General features: G+C 42.2%; 1 protein-coding gene across 1 annotated transcript in view; it reads left to right on the top strand.

The window, feature by feature from the left end:
- Positions 1-13,350, top strand: part of GRM7 (glutamate metabotropic receptor 7) — a 283,321-nt gene extending 269,971 nt beyond the window's left edge. The window contains exons 9-10 of the mRNA XM_075158579.1: positions 7,360-7,606; positions 13,258-13,350. Of these exons, the coding sequence (XP_075014680.1) occupies positions 7,360-7,606; positions 13,258-13,328 (318 nt within the window). The 3' untranslated portion in view covers positions 13,329-13,350. The remainder of the gene's footprint in view (positions 1-7,359; positions 7,607-13,257) is intronic.
- Positions 13,351-18,151: the final 4,801 nt, after the last annotated feature.

Raw genomic sequence — 18,151 nt, 5'->3', positions numbered from 1 at the left:
GCACAGAATTTATAATTAAATGGTATGATTGATTCTGTGACATTCCCATAGACATTTCACAAAGGCTATTTGCGTGCCTTGCTATTTTGTACAGTAATAACTGCAATCAGCATAACTACTATGATTTGTTTATCAAACATCCCTTGGGTAGCATCCGTTGTCATTTGTAAAACTTAGTGAGCATCACGATTTACATACCGTTGCCTGTCTCACGTTGCTGTCGACTTGTGTTTCTGAAGCACCATTGATGCTCACCTCTGCAGGGGAACGCGGTTGTCTTCCACATGCTGTGAAAAGAACACACCAAACAGTACAACAGCACAAATAGGCAAAATTTGGTAAAAATCTTACAAAGAAAATAGGCATTATATCTTCACAAAGGGATCAAAGGGTACACTTCTTGAGCAATGGAATTAACAGCTTGAAAAGTGAGGAGAAAAGAGCGTATTAAATAATCATCCATTCGTACCCTTGCATAAAGAGAGTCCCGAGGAACAAGCATGTGTAGCCATGTAGTTGATGACTGTGTCGTCTTGCCCATGTACCAGGAGACCAAATTAAAGTAGCGCAGGGGACCCTGGTTTGACGTCGCGGCACTTGACTGCTTGACATTGCGACCTTTAGTGTTTGTTGTTAAGTATAGAGTCTGTGTGTTGGCATACACATGTATTTTTTGCCTATAAAATATTCAAATGCTATGAAAGTATGATAAACTACTGATATAGTGTGGATTATATTAATACCATTAGGAGCAGTAGGTTAGAACAGTGGATAAGTGGTGTAGTCGCTGCCTCTCCTCTATTAAGTGACCTCCTGCAACTGGAAATCCCTGTCTTCTGGATCGTTTGCCAGATGTTTGCCCCTTTTGTCCAAAATGCTCGATCCTAGTGTCCACAGGGTTTTTTTGTGATTTTTTTTTTCCCCAAAATAATGTTAGCTTAAGAGAAAGGGAAACCGCTTTCCCTAAGCGCTCTAAAACCTCCTAATCTAGGAAGGGAGTTTTGTTTTTTTTTCAAACTGCTCTATTCTCCGAAGGGCACTGCTACATGACAGCTTGAGCAGATTATGATGCTTAAAAGGATGGGGATGGAGGCAGGGGTCCTGGAAGTCGTCAGTAGATAAGCTTCAGGGCGGTGTGGTATTATCCGCAGTTGAACTGGTATCATCCAAGTGAAGAAGGCGGGTGTGTGTCCGTATCCGCGGGAGCCGGCAGCGGGAACGGAGGATGTGCATGGGCTGCTGGAAAGCCTCAGTGGGGCATGAAAAGAGGATTATTGAGCCAGGTCAGTAAAGAGAGCTGACAGGACTGCTTCACACGTAATATTTTATATTTCTCAGACAACAGAAGTGTACAATCCCTGTGGAAAGACATGGTTGCCTGGGTAAAGTTGCCGTTGCCTGAAACTTCCATAAATCAAGCTGTCTAAGGAAATGAGAATGGCGTTTGCTTTTGCAGCTGGGGTTTTTTTTCCAGTTGAGGGTATGGTGCCGCCAAAAGGAGGGGGTCGCACTGGGGGACCCTCACCCCCCCCGTGTAGCCCCTGCAGGGCTGTGGCGGCAGCCTGCCCTCCCTGCCACCCAGCGCCTCGGTCGGAGGGGCGGAAAGGGTCCCGGAAAGGGTGCAGGCAGCTGCTGGCTCTTCAGTCTCTCTTGAGTTAGCGTAGTTTTAGGGGTGCTTTGTGACTGGAGATTTTTGTGCAGCGACATCTGCCCTGGGTCCTGGCCGTGGGTCACCGCAATCACAGCTGGTGTTGCTCCATGAGAAACGCGATGTAGCCCCTTGCAGCGGTCTGGGTAACAAATGGCCAACACCTTTGCCGGAGGGAGAAGGGCAGTGGTTCTTCCTAAGCGGAGCCGATTTAAAGTCAAAGTACAAGAAGGACAGGTTTCACTGGAAAACAGATCTTTTCCTTTTTTTATTTCCCTTTAAAATGACGCAGTAACTTCGGTGGGTAGGGGCATTAGACACTAAAATGTCTGAGAACACATTTATATTCAAGTCTTTTTACTTTCCATATTTTTGCAAACATATAATGCAGTGGGAGCTAATTTTAATTTTTATTAAAAAATGTTTCTCATTCTTATATTTGCACAACATAATGTAGAGAATGAGATGAAATCTTCAGATGACCTGGAAGTCTTCTGGGAGATTTATAAACTGTCTACTTCATATGTAAGAACATTTGTTTTAATTCCCATATAAAAGTGAGATAAATTGGTTTGTGATAACACAAGTCCAAAAATATCTCAAGTTACCACTTTATTTCCATATTACAAAATAACACAATTCACTGCATAATTAGGAAGCTGAATTAGATAAAAGGAGCAGTTGCTCCTGATTAGACTATGAATGCAAAGCATTAGCCTACAAAAAGTATTTCTGACTCCTAAAGAGACTTCTCTAAGATCTGTAGCTATAATTTCAGTTATTATGGCCCAGCAGTTGGAAATCTATCCACAGGGCTAACGAAGACGGACAGACCTGATCCTGCAGTGCTTTACTTCTGAGAGTAATCCTAGCTCATGCAAAATTGTCCATTGATATAATTTGCTCTATTAAAATTGCTGGTTATTAGATGTGTGTATTCAAGACCAGTCTAATTTTCTCTCAAGGTTTTGAAGGTAATTTTCATCCTTTGCATGAATAAAGCAAGAATCTGGAAAACATAGAAATCTAAAATTCAAATGGAAATCCTTTATGTAAAATAAATGATAAAATCTAGGTGCCTTTGCATGTGAATGATATCCTTAGGGTTGAGTTTGCTCCAATGCACTGCTTCAAATTCTGAGGCATTTGTAACGGCAGTGTGTTTAAGTTTAACATTAAAATTTGTCAAAATTCAGAGTCTGCTTGAGAGAGAGAAAGAGAGAGGTGTGAGTGAGGATGACCCTCCAGAATTACTTTGGCCTTATGTCGTAGCAAATGTGGCTTCAAACCCTCCATGGAAGTGGGCTTGCAGAGACCAACACGACATTGTTTTTAGAAAGCTTTGATTTCCACTGACAATACTTAGCTCAATCCTAGTTCTCATTCATGTCAAGTTCGAGCATCTCTCACTAAATCTGCATCTTAATTTGTTAATTTGAGCTCAGGTTTGGAAACTACCAGGTTTCACCAGCCAGCTGTAAAAGGCATGCATGAATTATTAGACTCCCATTGTCAGTTAAATCTTATCCTTTGTATTTTAAGTCACCCATTTGCATTCATCTAAAATGCTTTCAGAGAGTTTATCAGAAGAACTGAAATAAGAAATGAAATAGTTTCATGTAAACTGCATTTTTATGTTTGACTGGTAAAACCACAAAGCGGAGATAAAATACATAAAACTAAGGCTCTGCATAATAAGCATATCTATTAGTTTCCCTTATCTTTATAAAGCTCCTATTTGTCATGAGAAGCATTGTGTGTCACTCATCCTGCCTTGTTCTACAAAAGCTCTTTTCTCCCTTTCCTTTTATCTCCCATCGGCATTTGCAAGGTAGGAAACTTGGCTGGTGTGGTGCTGCAAAAGACCCCGTTGACTAAATAATGGTTTAACCTTCAACCCCTTAATAGCAAGAAGAAATAAAAATTAATACCTGTGTGCACCTAGATAAAAATGTTACTGGCACTCTGCTGGTTGCAACTTTTGCAATCGCAGCAGCCCTGGATTAAGGGGAAGACGTTGGGTCAAACCATCCCCAGGGCAAGTCACCTCCAAGTCAGGCCAGATCCCCACTGGTGCAGCCCATGGAAAACCACGTAGGGGACTGCTGGCCTGGCGTGTGGCTGTGGAGGTGCTTGAGCACTGGTGCAGAAATCTGCCCTTGGGAGCTATCGTCTCCCGCAACGTCTCAGGAAAGCTGTGCCCACCCACCCGAAACACCCGTGTCCGGAGCAGCGGCTCAGAGGACAGCACATGGCTCCGGTGGTAGATTTTTGGCCGGTAGCTGATCATGCCTGCAAAACCACAAGCTCATCAGATGCAGTTATCCGGCTCCTGCGCAGGAGGAGGTGGCCTCAGCGCGGGTTGTGCGTCCTCTTCCAAAGGAGCTGTGCAAAGGGGGTCCCCTCCATCTCCTGGTGTGTACAATCTTCGCTTCGCCTTATCTTCTCTTTCTGAAAAGGAATGTTAGTGTCACATATCAAACTAGTCAGATGTTCCAAAATTCAGGTAACAAATACTTCTCCCACTGAGGATCCATTTGAAAACATAGTGCTTTTAAAAGCAGCTCTTGCTCAAAATGCATCTTTTCTTCTGCTTTTCTAGGATTTTTAGTTGCTGTCACACATGTTGCTGTCTATGACATATGTGTCTATGAGTGTGGTGACATAAAGTTCTTTTGCTTAACTGACAAGTTCATCAAAATTCCTATGGGGAGCTGTTGTTTTCCATGCCAAAGAAGAAGTAGGATTTGGGTGGAGAAAATCTGTAACCAAACATAAATATGCTATTTCTGTCTGTGGAACATAAACAACTAATTTTGTGTGTCATGCTGGCAGTGCTGTGCCATTAGCTTTTTTTTCCTTTTTTTTTTTTTATTTTTTTGCCTTGTGGTCCAAATTCCTGCTTTCAGTATAAAAGTTTTTATGTTCTCTAGGAAAGTGAATCAAGAGTTAGTTGCAAAACATTATCGTGCATTTTTCACCATATGGCTACTTGAACAGACTTTCTGCGAGTTCAAGTCATTTGAGATAACTGCTGAACAAAACACTGCTTTGAAGTACCGATACATCTTCTGTATTTGTGACAGAGCTCTTCACTGATACAGATCTTTTCTAACCTTGTAGAAATGTAGATCTCGTTCGGTAATACTGCTTAATAGGTATTCAGTGCCTGTCAGGTTCAGTTACATATCTTCTACATAGGAACAGAGGTAATTCTTATTAAATACGTGTTACAGCACCGCATCCTTTTCAGATTAAACCAGAAGGACTGCAGACGTTATTTAAGCAAGCTTTCTTCCCAAGTACTAGCAGAGAGAGGTGTGGTCTGAATACAGAGGTGAGAACCAGACAGTCCCTAGGTGTAACATAATTTGCCAAGATGCTCTCCGCAGCATCTTCCTGGCCTTTAGAGGTGTTGGTACCTGCAGCTCCTATAGCAATTGCAGGAGCGCTTTATAAAATAGCAGTAATAATTACCTTACTTAGCAAGGATAAAAGCTGGTGGTAAGTTACAAACACTTTGAAGATAAGGAGGGTATCTTCCTGTTTATTCCTCAGCCCTTAAATGTTGTATTTTATACATTTCATTTCCAATTTTCAAAGACCTATTTGGTTTAATTAATAAATATTTAAGTCTGTGTTATTTATATCAATGCAATGCACTTGCCCCTGACTGAGTTACAGCTGATTTATGTGAACATAACTGAAAGGAGGATCAGCTCCAAGGAAGCAAATGCACTGCGAACTGTCTTCTCTTTTAAATGTTCTTGTAAGACAGATAGACATAGTGCTTATGTACATAAGGTGAGGAATAACCAGCCAGGTGGTAACTCTGCAGTGAAGAGCAGCGGGCAACAACATTACCTGACTGAGAAAAATGAACATTGTGTTTCACAGCAGTGCTGTAAGACAAATTCAGAAAATAATCCTCCAGCAAGGAGGCTTCAGTAGAGCACCACGTCGGTTTGGAGCATCGCACCTCGGTGAAGCAGCGGGTCGACGGCAGTGTCCAGGTTAGGGGGAGACAGAAGGACCTGAGGTCTTCCCAGTGGCTGAAGTTGGGAGAAATTGCCCCGTTATCTGTCAAAGACCAAGGGGGAACGTGGTACCATACTGCTCTTTAAAAGTTCTCCGAAAGACATAAATATATAAGAAGGTAACAGAGGGCGTGGTGGCCACTTGCTCTTCATTCCTCTAGGAGAGGACAATTAGCAGCTTTGTTCAGGTACAGACCAAATGTCTCGGAGACCTGAGCACTCTGCAAGAGTTTGGCTAGGAGGCTGTGAAACCTCCGTCAGAGGATGGTTTTAGGACATGGGTGATCTCTCAGAAGTAGTTCTGGTGTAAATGGCTTTTTCTTGGAGTAGGGTTTTAGATGAGGTGGCCCCTTGGGCTCCCTCCCAGCCTCGAATGGTGTAGCTTGGCCCAGCGTATCTTTTCACAGGTTGAGAGGGGTTATGTCCCAATGTCGTGACTTTGGCAAAATTTCTGACAGCATCAGTGTCATTTCCTTCTGATAATGAGTAAATAGAGACTGAGAAAGCACTTTAGTTTTTGCTTGTGTGCATCTGTATGGAGACAGAGCATGTTTTTTATGTTTTCTGTACGGCATTTTATTGCTTCCAGTGGTGATCTTAATCACTATAATAGCAACTGTTATGTAGATATAACTAGCAAGTCTGGAGACATTCATATTTTTCTAAATATGGGGATTTGGAAATACCTGGGCAAAGTCAGCATTTTACTCTGCCATTATATTTATTCATGGAGTTTTTCCATCGGACATTCAGACTGATTAGCACTGAATAGGAGGAGAAGAGGAAACAGTGTTCTGAAGAAATCACCCTCAATGTGTAATGATTTTCCCATCTATATGGATTTACCATATATTTAATTTTTGAAGAGGATCCGCAGAGACTTTGCTCCCTCTTCAGCTCCCTCACACCTGTACTGTGCTGTCTCTGTGCTTTTTAACTGTTAACTGTGCCTGATCCTCTTAAGTCGCAAGAATTGTTCTAGTTTATCTATTAAGCGTATCCTCTGAAAAGATAATTAAAAAAAAAAAAAAAAAAAAGGCTTTTCCACCCCTCTATATTTGCAGAGTATGTTTTTAAATCCTTGTGGTTTCTTTGGATACTCATCTCATGGCAGTACCTGTTCCTTGACTTGCATATATACTATTTTTCCATAATAAGCATAGCTGAATGTCATGAGCACACAAATCATTGTGTATTCTCTGCAAAGTTATTTCAATGAATTGTAGAGAATTAAAGTATAGTAAAAACAAAAAAATCCCACCTTCCTCAAATTTTTTAGAAAAGATTTTTTTACTAACCTGTATCATTATAGTTCCTCTTCTATAACTTACAATAGACTTAAATTTGAATTTATACCAGCATGATTTCAATCCATCTGATCTTCATTCTTTAAATAAACAAACGGAAGCTATGCCATAAGCATGCAGTAGAAATTGTATTGTTAAGGACACTGCAAGTTTCTAGCATTGAGCCTCTGAAGGGGCTGTTGATACCACAGGTAGCTGATGCGTGTTGGACCTCACGGTGCTTTGCAGTGCAAAGTCTCAGCTCACACATCTTTGGTTGCAAACTCATTAAAAAATGCTTTTAAATGGTTCCTTAATGTTTGAAGTACTACAGCCTGCTTCCCAGTCATCTTATTTGTAATAGCGTCTCATGTGTTGTGTCTCCTAGCTCTACATACAAACTACCACACTTACAATATCCATGAACTTAAGTGCTTCAGTGGCCCTGGGGATGCTTTACATGCCGAAGGTGTACATCATCATCTTCCACCCGGAGCTAAACGTCCAGAAACGGAAACGCAGCTTCAAGGCTGTGGTCACAGCAGCGACCATGTCGTCACGGCTCTCGCACAAACCCAGCGACAGGCCCAACGGCGAAGCCAAAACGGAGCTGTGTGAGAACGTAGACCCAAACAGTAAGTACTGCTGATCTGTGGTTCGTTGGCTGGCTGGGGGTTCTGGAGATGTTGACCAGTATCTGAGTTTTAGGGTCTTCATATTATTTGGTCTTCTCAGTTAAAGATTGTTGATGTCTCACATTTATGTATTTTTTTAAATTCTCTATTTCCTTCCTCACTTTTTTGATTTGTACCAATTGGCAGCAACTCCTCACAAAATGTTTGGTAGCTGTGAGTAACTCCTCCTGTCCCTCCTCTGTGAGTGAGAAATCCGCAGCATCCCTGAGTACCGGACCCTTCAGTCTGTGTCAAACTCAAACCTTCCTAACCCTGGCAGGTCGAGTTTCCAGGATGAATGGAGGGACAATGACCAAACGCATTGATAACTCTGCTAACCTGAGTTATAATTTTGTTTCTTGCAAAGTTTCTGTACAAAAATCTCACAATCCTTGAAGATTCCCATTTAAGGATTTTATCCGGTCCTATAAAAGTGAATGCAAATCTTGCCACTGATTTAAAAGGAAAATAGATCGAAAAGATGCTTCCAGTTTCCTTAACGTGCATAGCGTGGTATATTGTAGCACAAAATTACATACTGAGGCCATCAAATTTGATTTGCATTTGAATCTGGAAGGAGTTGAGGAAGGAGACAGCTGCACAACTTTGTAGCATATTGGAAAGGTTTAGACATGTCTGCAGTTTTTATGAAAAACAGATCTGAATGTGGAGAAATGCCCTTTCCTTGCCCATGATCCGTTCATCCATTTGCTGCTGAAATCCCTGCCACTTCTTGTCTGTTAACTGTCTATTAACTGCCTCAAAGCAGAAACTCTGCTGTCAAAGCAAAGTGGGAACAGCCAGCAAATTATTGACACAGCGCTTTTCCTCCCTTTGTTCACCCCTTGAGTATTTTCCTCTGATGTCTGATCATGCAGGTATACAAAATATATTCTAACTGGAAAAACCAAGTTTGGCTTTGGAAACCGAGCTAGCTGAACTATCTGAACTATGATTCTGACATAAGACAGTAAGGAAATGCTTCTCGTAAATTAAGGGCTGTATTATGCCTCCTCCAGTCATACGGAACAGAGCCCTCTCTGCAAGAGGAAATAAATACATTTCCCGCGCTAGGGTATTACCCAGCAAGAGCGAGAGGTGCAGAGTCCTCTGCCAGGTCAAATTTCTGTTGGGTAACGTTGGCCGCGGTGGAGGAACCCCTTCCGCTGTCTCTGGTCTCTAAATCTACTCGCTGCGATGCTGCACCGGAGGTCGAACCCTCCAGTGCGCAAACTCCGACTGCTCCACGAGGTGTTCGGGCAGCGCTGCTGCCCAAGACGGCCAGGTCAGAAAGGACCTTTGGGGATGGAGGGCGAGGAAGGGGAGCTGGGACAGGGCAGGTGAGCGTGTGTGGCTGAACTGCATTTCACTAAATTCTGGTCAAATGGGTTGGAATTGGTTTCTCCTCCAGAAAAAATAAAAATCTAAAAATTTCCACTCAAAGACTTGAGCAACAAGAAAAATATAGAAGTTCTGATGTTGAAATGTTCAGTGTAGAAACAGGTAGACCCCTGTGGGAACTGCAGCCTGGGGGTTCCCTGCTCTGGTTCCCCCTCCTGGTCTCATTCTCCTGTGCTGCATCTTGTTGCTGTTTTCAGACTTCTGAGAATATTCCTCCCTGCCAGAGAACAGTAGATTTTTCTCTGGGAAGGGCATATGTTTATTAAAAAGAAATATTGCTCATTTAACCCGTCATATTCCTGGTAAAAACCGACATTTTTTCATCCAGGACTATATACTAGAATTTGTTTTTAAGAGGCAGGAGAAGTAAGGGACAGAATCCCCCTGCTTGCCGAGATGTACCAGTTTCTGCCTTAAGCATCCAGTCCCCAGTCCCGGTTTTGTTAACGCTGACTCAAAGCTGGGGTAAAGTCCACTGGGAATAAAATCCTCACAAATTCGAAATTAGTGTGCGTGAAGGGAGAATGCTTTCTGTGAACTCATTTGCTTATGTGTAGGATTCTAAAGCATATAAATTTGTTTGTTCAACCTAGCCAGTCAGGAAATGTGCAGTAGTATTAATTTATATGTCTTTCTCCAAGTACTGGGCTTTTAAATTTTTTATGGTTTGGAAAATAAATTTTCTTTTAAATCTTTTAATTATTTATATATATAGTACCATCTGTTCGTATTATCAGCTGCGCCTACTACTACTATTTCATTCCCTGGATATGTGTGTTAATAAAAACTATTAGAAAATCAAATGAAGTAAACTACTGCTGTACTTAAAGTATTTGGGTACATTTAGTCTCAGTGTGGGCTACTACTACAGTTAATGGGAGCTTTCCTATAGCGTTCAAAAGGTTGTCAATCAACCCCCCTTATCAGGCAACATTCAGCATGTATGTCTCTACAAGTAATTCATTGAATACCTGAATTGAGTTTCTTTTTTTTTTTTAATTCGAATATTTTGTTTAAAAAAATGTTTACAGTTCCCTTTTCAGGTGGAAAAATTGAAAACCATATTAATGAGCTCAAAAAAAGTAATGCCATGCAAGCAAAACTTCCCACATTTTCAGTCAAATTTTGAATATGATCTCAATTAATAAATAAGGTTTTGATGTTTTCAGAGCAATTTAACTTCAAATCTATTTTATACAGTGGATGGGGAAATTTTCAGAATTTTAGCAATTGGAAAATAGGAAATATGAATAAAAAGTTGCCCCAGATGTTCGCATCAATGCTATGGGCATATTTTTTTTTCAATCTCAAATATCTTCAAAAGAAAACAAAAATAATGTATTTTCGGTATCTCTCCTTTTAAATTGGTTTTGATCCACTGGCTTACAATTACCTACAGAGGCGGAGGGGAGGTGGTGATGCCCTGCTGCTCTGAGGAGCACAGGGATGGGCAGTCCTGGTCGTGAGTTCTGTGCCAGGCTCCTCTGGAACTCACTAATCAGGCTGAGGGTAAATTAACTGAAGGGGATTAAAGGATGAGTCTGAGACTCATCAGCACTGTGCAAAGCTAGCTTAGATGCAGATCTGGCTTAGCTACCAAGTGTTTTCTCCTAAGTGCAAAAGTACAGTTGGGTTTTCCAGTTTGATTTTCTATTGTATTTCCCAGTGATGCTGCTGTTCATGGCTTGCTCAGGTACTGGAGACTGGAGTTGCCATTTCTATTGAAAATACACAAATACTTCATATCTCCTAAGAACCGATTAACACTGAGCCACCAGCATGGGATTCATGTACCTCCAAACATTGGGGAATTTGGTGACTAAGCCCAAATTTATGGCCTGTCCTACTTATATGCCAGAGTGAAAACCAAAAGCAAAATGTGGATGGTTTTACAGAAAAATAGCCTTGGAAAAAACCTCCATGATTTAGTAAACTTTAAAAGAATGCCTAATGAACTGAAGATGTGCATGTAAAACTGGAAGGCCTATAAATTACCTGAGTGGCTTCCTAAGAGCAGGTGGTCCTCAGCAGCGGCGCTGAGCGTCATGTGGAAACGCTGCACACAACTCTGGGGTGATCTGCAGGAATTTGAGCTCGGAAAAAATGTGCAGAGCACTTAGGAGAGCTGGGCTCAAGCAGTGGGGTTTTAGTGTGAGTATAAAAGAAGAAACTGCATTAACGTGGGAGGAATGCAGTGACCTTATATCCCACCCATCAGGAGGAATAGAGACTCACTGCGTTGCAGCTTTTTACTTAGGATATATGGGAAGCAAGAAATTTCTCAAGTTGAGCTCCCCAGCCATGTCCTGGGAGGGCTTTCGTGCCGAATGGGACATATTAAGGCCAAGCTTTTCAATCTGAAACTCCGTTACTTATGAAAACTCTCTTAATCATTCCCGTTTGCCATCTGGTATGTGCATGTTTTACTCATTCAACAGCTTTTTCCTGCTAATACATGTTTGCATCAGATTCAGATGAGCAGAATTTGGTGCACAGCAGCTTTCATCTGTGTAACAAGTTCATTCTGCTCTCATGTGTCTTTGGTTGAATTTCACACTATTTGAGAAGGGGCTTCTCATCAAGTCTGAAGTTGAACAGATAGTGAGTGCTTCTGCTCGGTTGTCTGCTTGTGTTTCTGCTGCAAGAGCAGAGTGTCAGACTATGAGAAAAACATTTGAACTTCCAACCCATACTTAACATACTGAGTTTTACATGTAATTGCTCCTTTTCCTTAGCAACTTGTTTTAATTCATGGCTTTACCAAACACAGTGACAGGGAAATCAGCATCTTGGTTGTTTGGTAATGAGGAGGTTGTGCTTCTCGTAGGCTGGACGAGCAGACCTTACTGAAAGGGCATTTGCTTTCATGCATTTCCCTCTTGAAGCAGCCATGAGAAGGAAACCGAACTGCCCAGTGCTTCCTGGGAGCTCTTCTGGGAAGATGGGTTCTTGCAGGAATTGGGGTAGGGTCTTCCAGCGTCCCCATTTCCAATCTCATGAGAAAAATCTGACAGTCTATGAGAATGGCTGTGGTCAAGTCTACCCTTTTTTTCATTTTTGGCGTTTCTCTGCTCTACTGATAAAGCTCTGAGATCAAGATGAGTATTGCAGAGTAGCCCAGTAGTGTACAGTATTGAACAGGAGGCATGCAGCACCTCTGTGGCAAAGACCAAGTGCATCGAAGTGACAACTGTTGGAAAGAAAGAGCAGCTCGTGGAGGAGACTGCTTTCCCCAAGGAGATTTTTTGAGAAGTGGCAAAGGAAAGGTGTGTCAACCTGGACTAGCCAGAAAACTTTAAGGTCTAAAAACTTATAAGGGTCTAATTTTCAGAAGGGTTATAAGTTTGTGGACTTTTAAGTTAGCAGGTGCTTTGAGGGCTCAATACCTGTGCAGACATATTCCAGATGATTTTTTCTCTTTCTCCTTTATTTAGCACTAAGTAGAACTTAACTTGGCAGTCGATTCAGTTTTCAGTAGTGAAGTGCAATCGCTGCCCGTTGTCCCCAGACAGACCAGGCATCGTTTGCATGTTTCCATTTCAAAAGAGCGCTTTCCTGTGGCTGCCGGCTCCTCTCTATTGCAGTGGCAGCGAGAGCAGCGTGTGTCCATCCTCGTTTTTCTCCATGCGCTGAGAGTGGACCCTGGCTCTGTGGGTTCCCATCAGTAAGCTGTGGATATTGTATGCGGAACACAAGCATCTCCTGTCTCGGACAGGCATGCAGACACCGCTGTGCAAATGCTCTCGTGCTGTGCCCTGGTATGTTTTGTATTCATTCCTGTTCATCCTTAACATCGCTGACATGACGTTGCCTATTACATCTTTCTGAGGGAAAAACTAAAATGGTTGTCGATGATGCCGAGGAACCTGAGAGTGACTGCATGGGTGAGGAAGGGCTGGGGAGTCTTAAACTAAAGCCAAAATGTTCCAGAGTTTGTTCAGGGGAGAGGGAAAAAAAAAATCAACCAGACCCGCTCTTTTCTGAGCAGCTGCTCCCATGTTCAGAGGTACCTGACCTGCTGTGAACTGGTTCATTTATTTCTAACCCAGAGTTAATTTAATACAGTGGCGCCTCTCAGCTTTCCACTATCGCTGCTCTAATCTGAGCTCTTCAGTTGGATTAATGTCATGGCCTCCATGACAGGGCAAAATTTGAAGAGTTTATTGTGAACAGACGTACTATACATACCAATGTATTTACTTTTCCTGTAGACTGCATACCACCAGTAAGAAAGAGTGTTCAAAAATCTGTTACTTGGTACACTCTTCCACCTACTGTATAGCTTTTGCCTGCTTTCCAAAAAGGTAAGGAAAAATCTAGCTTCTTATTACTTTATTCTCAAATTATTATTATGATTATTATTATATACAAAAATAAATGAGGAATGTGCATTAGTGCAGCTATGTTAAAACAAGTATCTAACTTAAAAATTGTTCACGTAGCCATTACCAAAAGCCCCCATGCGAAGGGCTTGCTTTGAAAAGGGGAGACCCAGGACTGGGGTGATTTTAATCCCTGTGCTGTGCCCCAGCGAAACAAGGGACTGGTGGCCTTCTACTTCCCAGCAGTGGAGGTGGATCTCAGTAAAGCCTTTGAAGATGTAGATATTTGATAACAATTTAAAAAAGGAACAAACAAATCATCAGAAGTTAATTATGGCAATCAGATCTAACAACTGACAAAATGTTTTCTGAGTCATTTCTAGCAGCTTTACCAACAGGGTTGCCTGGCAGCGTAAAAATAACGTTTGCTAACATGTGAGCAATCTTCTGTACTCTAAAATTATAAATGGCTCAAAAAAAGTTTGCAAAATATTTTTTTCACCGAGGGCGATCCCAGTGACCACTCCTGAATAACTACGAGTGAACAATTTTTGAGGGCTGGCTTTTTCTAAGTGCTGTGACTGCCTGTGTGGTGATCTTGTGAGCTAATTTCATATTTGTGACTTCATCAGCCAGGAATTACTGCTTTTCTACTGAAATTAGGGGAATGAGAAAGCATTTGATATTGGAGACAAATAATTAACAACCATTAATAAATATTTCTCATATCTGCAATTCCGTGTGGCCAGACAGCTTTGCCCACTTCTTCGGGGCTTTGCCCAGGAGTGAAAGGTACTGGCCCAGTTGCTGCGGGACTGTGCATTTGGTGCTAGAAGAAATTGCTATATACAGCCTTCAAAATGTTTAGCTGATCTCTAATAGGTGAGAACTTATATCAGCAAAGGTAGGAATGTGCTTGAACTGAGTCTCTGAGTCATAGGAAAAAAAATACTAATATCTTTAGCTGGTGTAAATTGCCACAGCTCCAGTTTCAATTCAACTCGAGTTCTTGTGAAGTGTTCAAATTGCTTTTTATTGTATTTGAATCATGCCCATTATTCTAACTTACACAGTTCAGGCAGAAAGCCTTATTTGAGGTGTGAAGCTCTTTAAGAACATCAGGATGACCTGCCTCACCGGAGGGCCAGAGTCAGAAAGGTTGACGGTGGCTGGTGTCGAGGGAAATATAACAAAGTAGTCAGAGAGGAGAAGGGGCCACTCAAAGTATTATTGCAAATCAAATGTGAAAGAGTAAAGGGCAACTATGTGAAGATGAAATTGCTAAAGGAAGGAGATGAGAAGAACGGCAGGGAGATAGAAGAGACCCTAAATCTCAGGAGAAATCACTTTTTTAAAATAAATTTTAAAAGGTTTAAAATTTAAAGAATTAGGAGCTCACACAGATTTCTAAAAATTATTTTTTCCGTGTAACATTATTGTATAATGGAATTGCTACCTGCAAAGGCACACAAATGATTTTGTCATCCAAGTCCTATAAAAAGCGATTGGCCATTCAGATTCTTTAAGTAGATTTTAATATTTGGTCCATGCCAGGCTATGAAAAATGCTACAGTTGAGAATGGTTTGGATTTGTGATGGTCTTGCCCACGCCAGTGCTCTTCTGCATCAGGTATTGTTTTCCATTTCTGACCCATGAGTGTTTCTGTTCCAGCTGGGCTGGTTGCTGTAGTTCTGGTTGCTATGCTTTGATTTGTTCTTCCAGAAATACAAAACAAAAAACAGCAAGAAACAATATACTGTATTAAAAGCAAAGCAATGATATCAGGAAAACATCAACTTAGTTGTAAACTGACACTTGTTTTGCTAGTAACATATTTGTATGTAGGTATGAACACAGTGCTTAAGCCGTTACCTGACTGTATCAATTTCTGCTATGTGATGCACGGAGAGATGCATTTATAATGCTTTTAAATTGTTTCCTGTGAGTGACAAACAGGACTTCTTTACTGTTGAGACTGATGAAAATACAAGGCTTGAAAAACTCTATGTGGTATCTGGGTCAGCGGAAAAAATTGTCCATCACCTGGACAAGGCAAAGAAACACCAAATGCTTTTGTAGAGCTATGGAGTCACATTTGGTACTGTAGAAATATCTGCAGCACTTTTCTCCTGATCCATCTCCAAGCAATACGTTTACAGGTCAGGAGGAAAAGACAGTCCAGTGACTAAAGTGCTTGTGATATCTGAAAGACCTGGATCCATCCCTCGGGCTTTCAGAGCCTCCCGGTGCAAGGCTGGCAAGTGGTGCCATGCTCCCTTCCCCTTGCGCTGCCTCCCATGGGTGATGGCTGTGAGGTGCTCATGCATTGCAGATGGGGTCATGTAAGTCCCGGAAAGACAGCTCCTCTCTCCTGCTGCCTCTGGACTTGATGAGCAAGGACCATAATGTTTTGAGGGCAGCAGTCTGACACTTCGTGCCAAGGTCAGTGAATTCTTCTCCTAAGCTGGTGCAAAGACTGTGGCTTTCTTTGGCGTGTCCCTTCAGCACACTGGAGTTACTGAGCACTTCGCTACGTATATAATACATGCTGCTTAACAGGATTCGCTTCGGTGTAAGAAGTACAAAGAAAACCATGGCACAGGGTCCTTTTCTGCTCCGGGAAGGACCTGAGTGGTGCCCATGAGCTTGCTGTGCTCTGAAGTCTGTCATAACATTTATAAAAGCAGTCAAGAAGAGGCTAAATGGAGAGCGTCCCCCTGCTTTTTTGGTTGGATTATTATTACTGAGCATTGTAATTTCGGTTGCTTTTAGCAACAAGATGGTACTGGTAGTCCTTCGACACTTAAAGCTGTTTTGGCAGGGATAATGGTGAAACACTGCAACTCATCAGCAACCTTTTATCATTTGTCTGTCTTTTCTGCTGAACTTGGACTCGATCTCGGCCAGATGCTGAGCATGTCTAAACCACAGCGGACCCATTGCTTTGAAGAAGAAATGTCAATTGATATTAGCTGAGGCTCTGGCCTCAGATTTTCAAACAGCAGCTAACCTTTTCACCTTAGCTATGTGCCGCAGTGCTCGGCTGCGAGGCGTTAAGGACACAAAGAGGAGCAGCTACCTGCTCAGCAGAAATGTTTTTTGAACTTTGTACTGCAGCTGGCAGGTCCTTGAAATTTGCATTCCTCTTGAATTCACGTTGGGTTTCCCCAAAGCTGGTCCTGTGCACCGCTTTGGGCAATGAGTAGGTCTCCAGTACTAACCAAATTAATTAGAAAATGCCAATCATTGTATCTCTCTGCAAGGGCAGAGTTGGGAGGGTTGGCTTTTATAGCGAGCAGGCCATTAACACCACTGAGGCTGTTAAACAATTACGGTCATATTAGGAGTGACGGGAGCTCAGCCGCAGTCTGAGGCAGGGGCTCTCCTCCCAGGGCTTGTGCTCAGTGTGCAGCTTCCAAAAGGTTTTCAGTTGCTTTACAAGTCATTTTTTGCTTGATCTGTATGCAGAGAAATTTCCATGGTGATTGCAAAGTGTTGAGATCATTTGTAAGGTATGTGCAGCACCGTGTTGTACGAAGTCATTACGTTTCTTGGTCATATCTCTCCTAGAATATAGTTGCAGTTACTTAGATTATGCTGTAATGAAGCTGTTGTGATGTGAGTCATGACATGGTTTTAAACTGATCTTGGGCTTATGTTGAAAGAGGTAGTTCGAGTCACCCTCTAGTGCCAAGGATTTTCCGTGCCTCTCCCCCTCCTGCGCGCAGTCCCGGAGACCCCTGGGCACCCCCAGGGCCACCTACACCATCCAGCAGCGGCATCTCTGGGGACTGGGCAACTCTTTGAAGGCTTTGGGTCCAAATTGTGTGATGTTCTGTAGCTTGTCACGCCTTAGTGTGTGGAATAATTATTTTCTGGATTGAAGCGTCATTTTCATTTTAAATCTGGCTAGTTTCATCCTGAGAAAGTGCTCTGTGTTTATCCTAACTTGAAGAATTTTCTGTTCAGTGGAGACTGCTAAGAAATGAGAATTTGCAGTCAAAATTGATAAGCAAGAGACTTTGACAGGTCTTCACTGCTTCGATTTTTATTCTAGAATGGCTTACTGAAAAACTAAACATTATAAATTTCTTCTATTGATGATATGCTTATTTTGCACAGAGATACATCCAAATAAGCTTGCACAACACCCCAAACTAGTCCTTAATACATATTTTCCTGTTTCCCAAGTTGTAAATTATTTTATTGACATGCTACGTTCCACTTTATTTGGCTGATCATGAGACGAGTCGTGCTGGGGGGACCCCTGCGCTGCACGGGTGCTGCTGGGGGTGCGGAGCCCCAGATCTCGCCCTCGGTCTGGGCAAGAAGCGGTGCAGGAGCGATGGCATCCGCCTCCGCCACCCAGCACAGCACCGCCGGCCACAGAGTGCGGCTGCCGCAGTGGCACCCTCTGTGCCATGGTCTGTAAAACTTCATCTGCAGAACGGATTTCAAGCAATAGGGGAGTTGGTCAAGCACAAAATATACGAACAAATTCACTTCCTTTTTTAGCAAGTTTTTCAGTTAAAATTGGTTTTCTCTCTTCCTCCTGGAGGAAGGCTCAGTTCTTGAAGAGCACAGACTTCCCCCAGTTTCTTCTAGGTTAGAAAATGTGAGTGCTCTGAACTACAGAAATTTGATTTTGGGGTTAGGAGTTGGCTGGTCCCGTTCTTCTGCAGGAACTCGGCTTTGTGTTTTGTTTTCAGCTACTTTTTACCGCAAAACCTGAGAATTTTCCCTGTTCTCAGCTGATACTTAAACTGCTTTTTACAGTTGTTT

This window comes from Calonectris borealis, chromosome 10 (genome assembly GCF_964195595.1).
Source record: "Calonectris borealis chromosome 10, bCalBor7.hap1.2, whole genome shotgun sequence".
Lineage (NCBI taxonomy): Eukaryota > Metazoa > Chordata > Aves > Procellariiformes > Procellariidae > Calonectris > Calonectris borealis.
The sequence above is the reverse complement of the archived record's forward strand: the minus strand, read 5'-3'. Positions and strand labels throughout refer to the sequence as shown.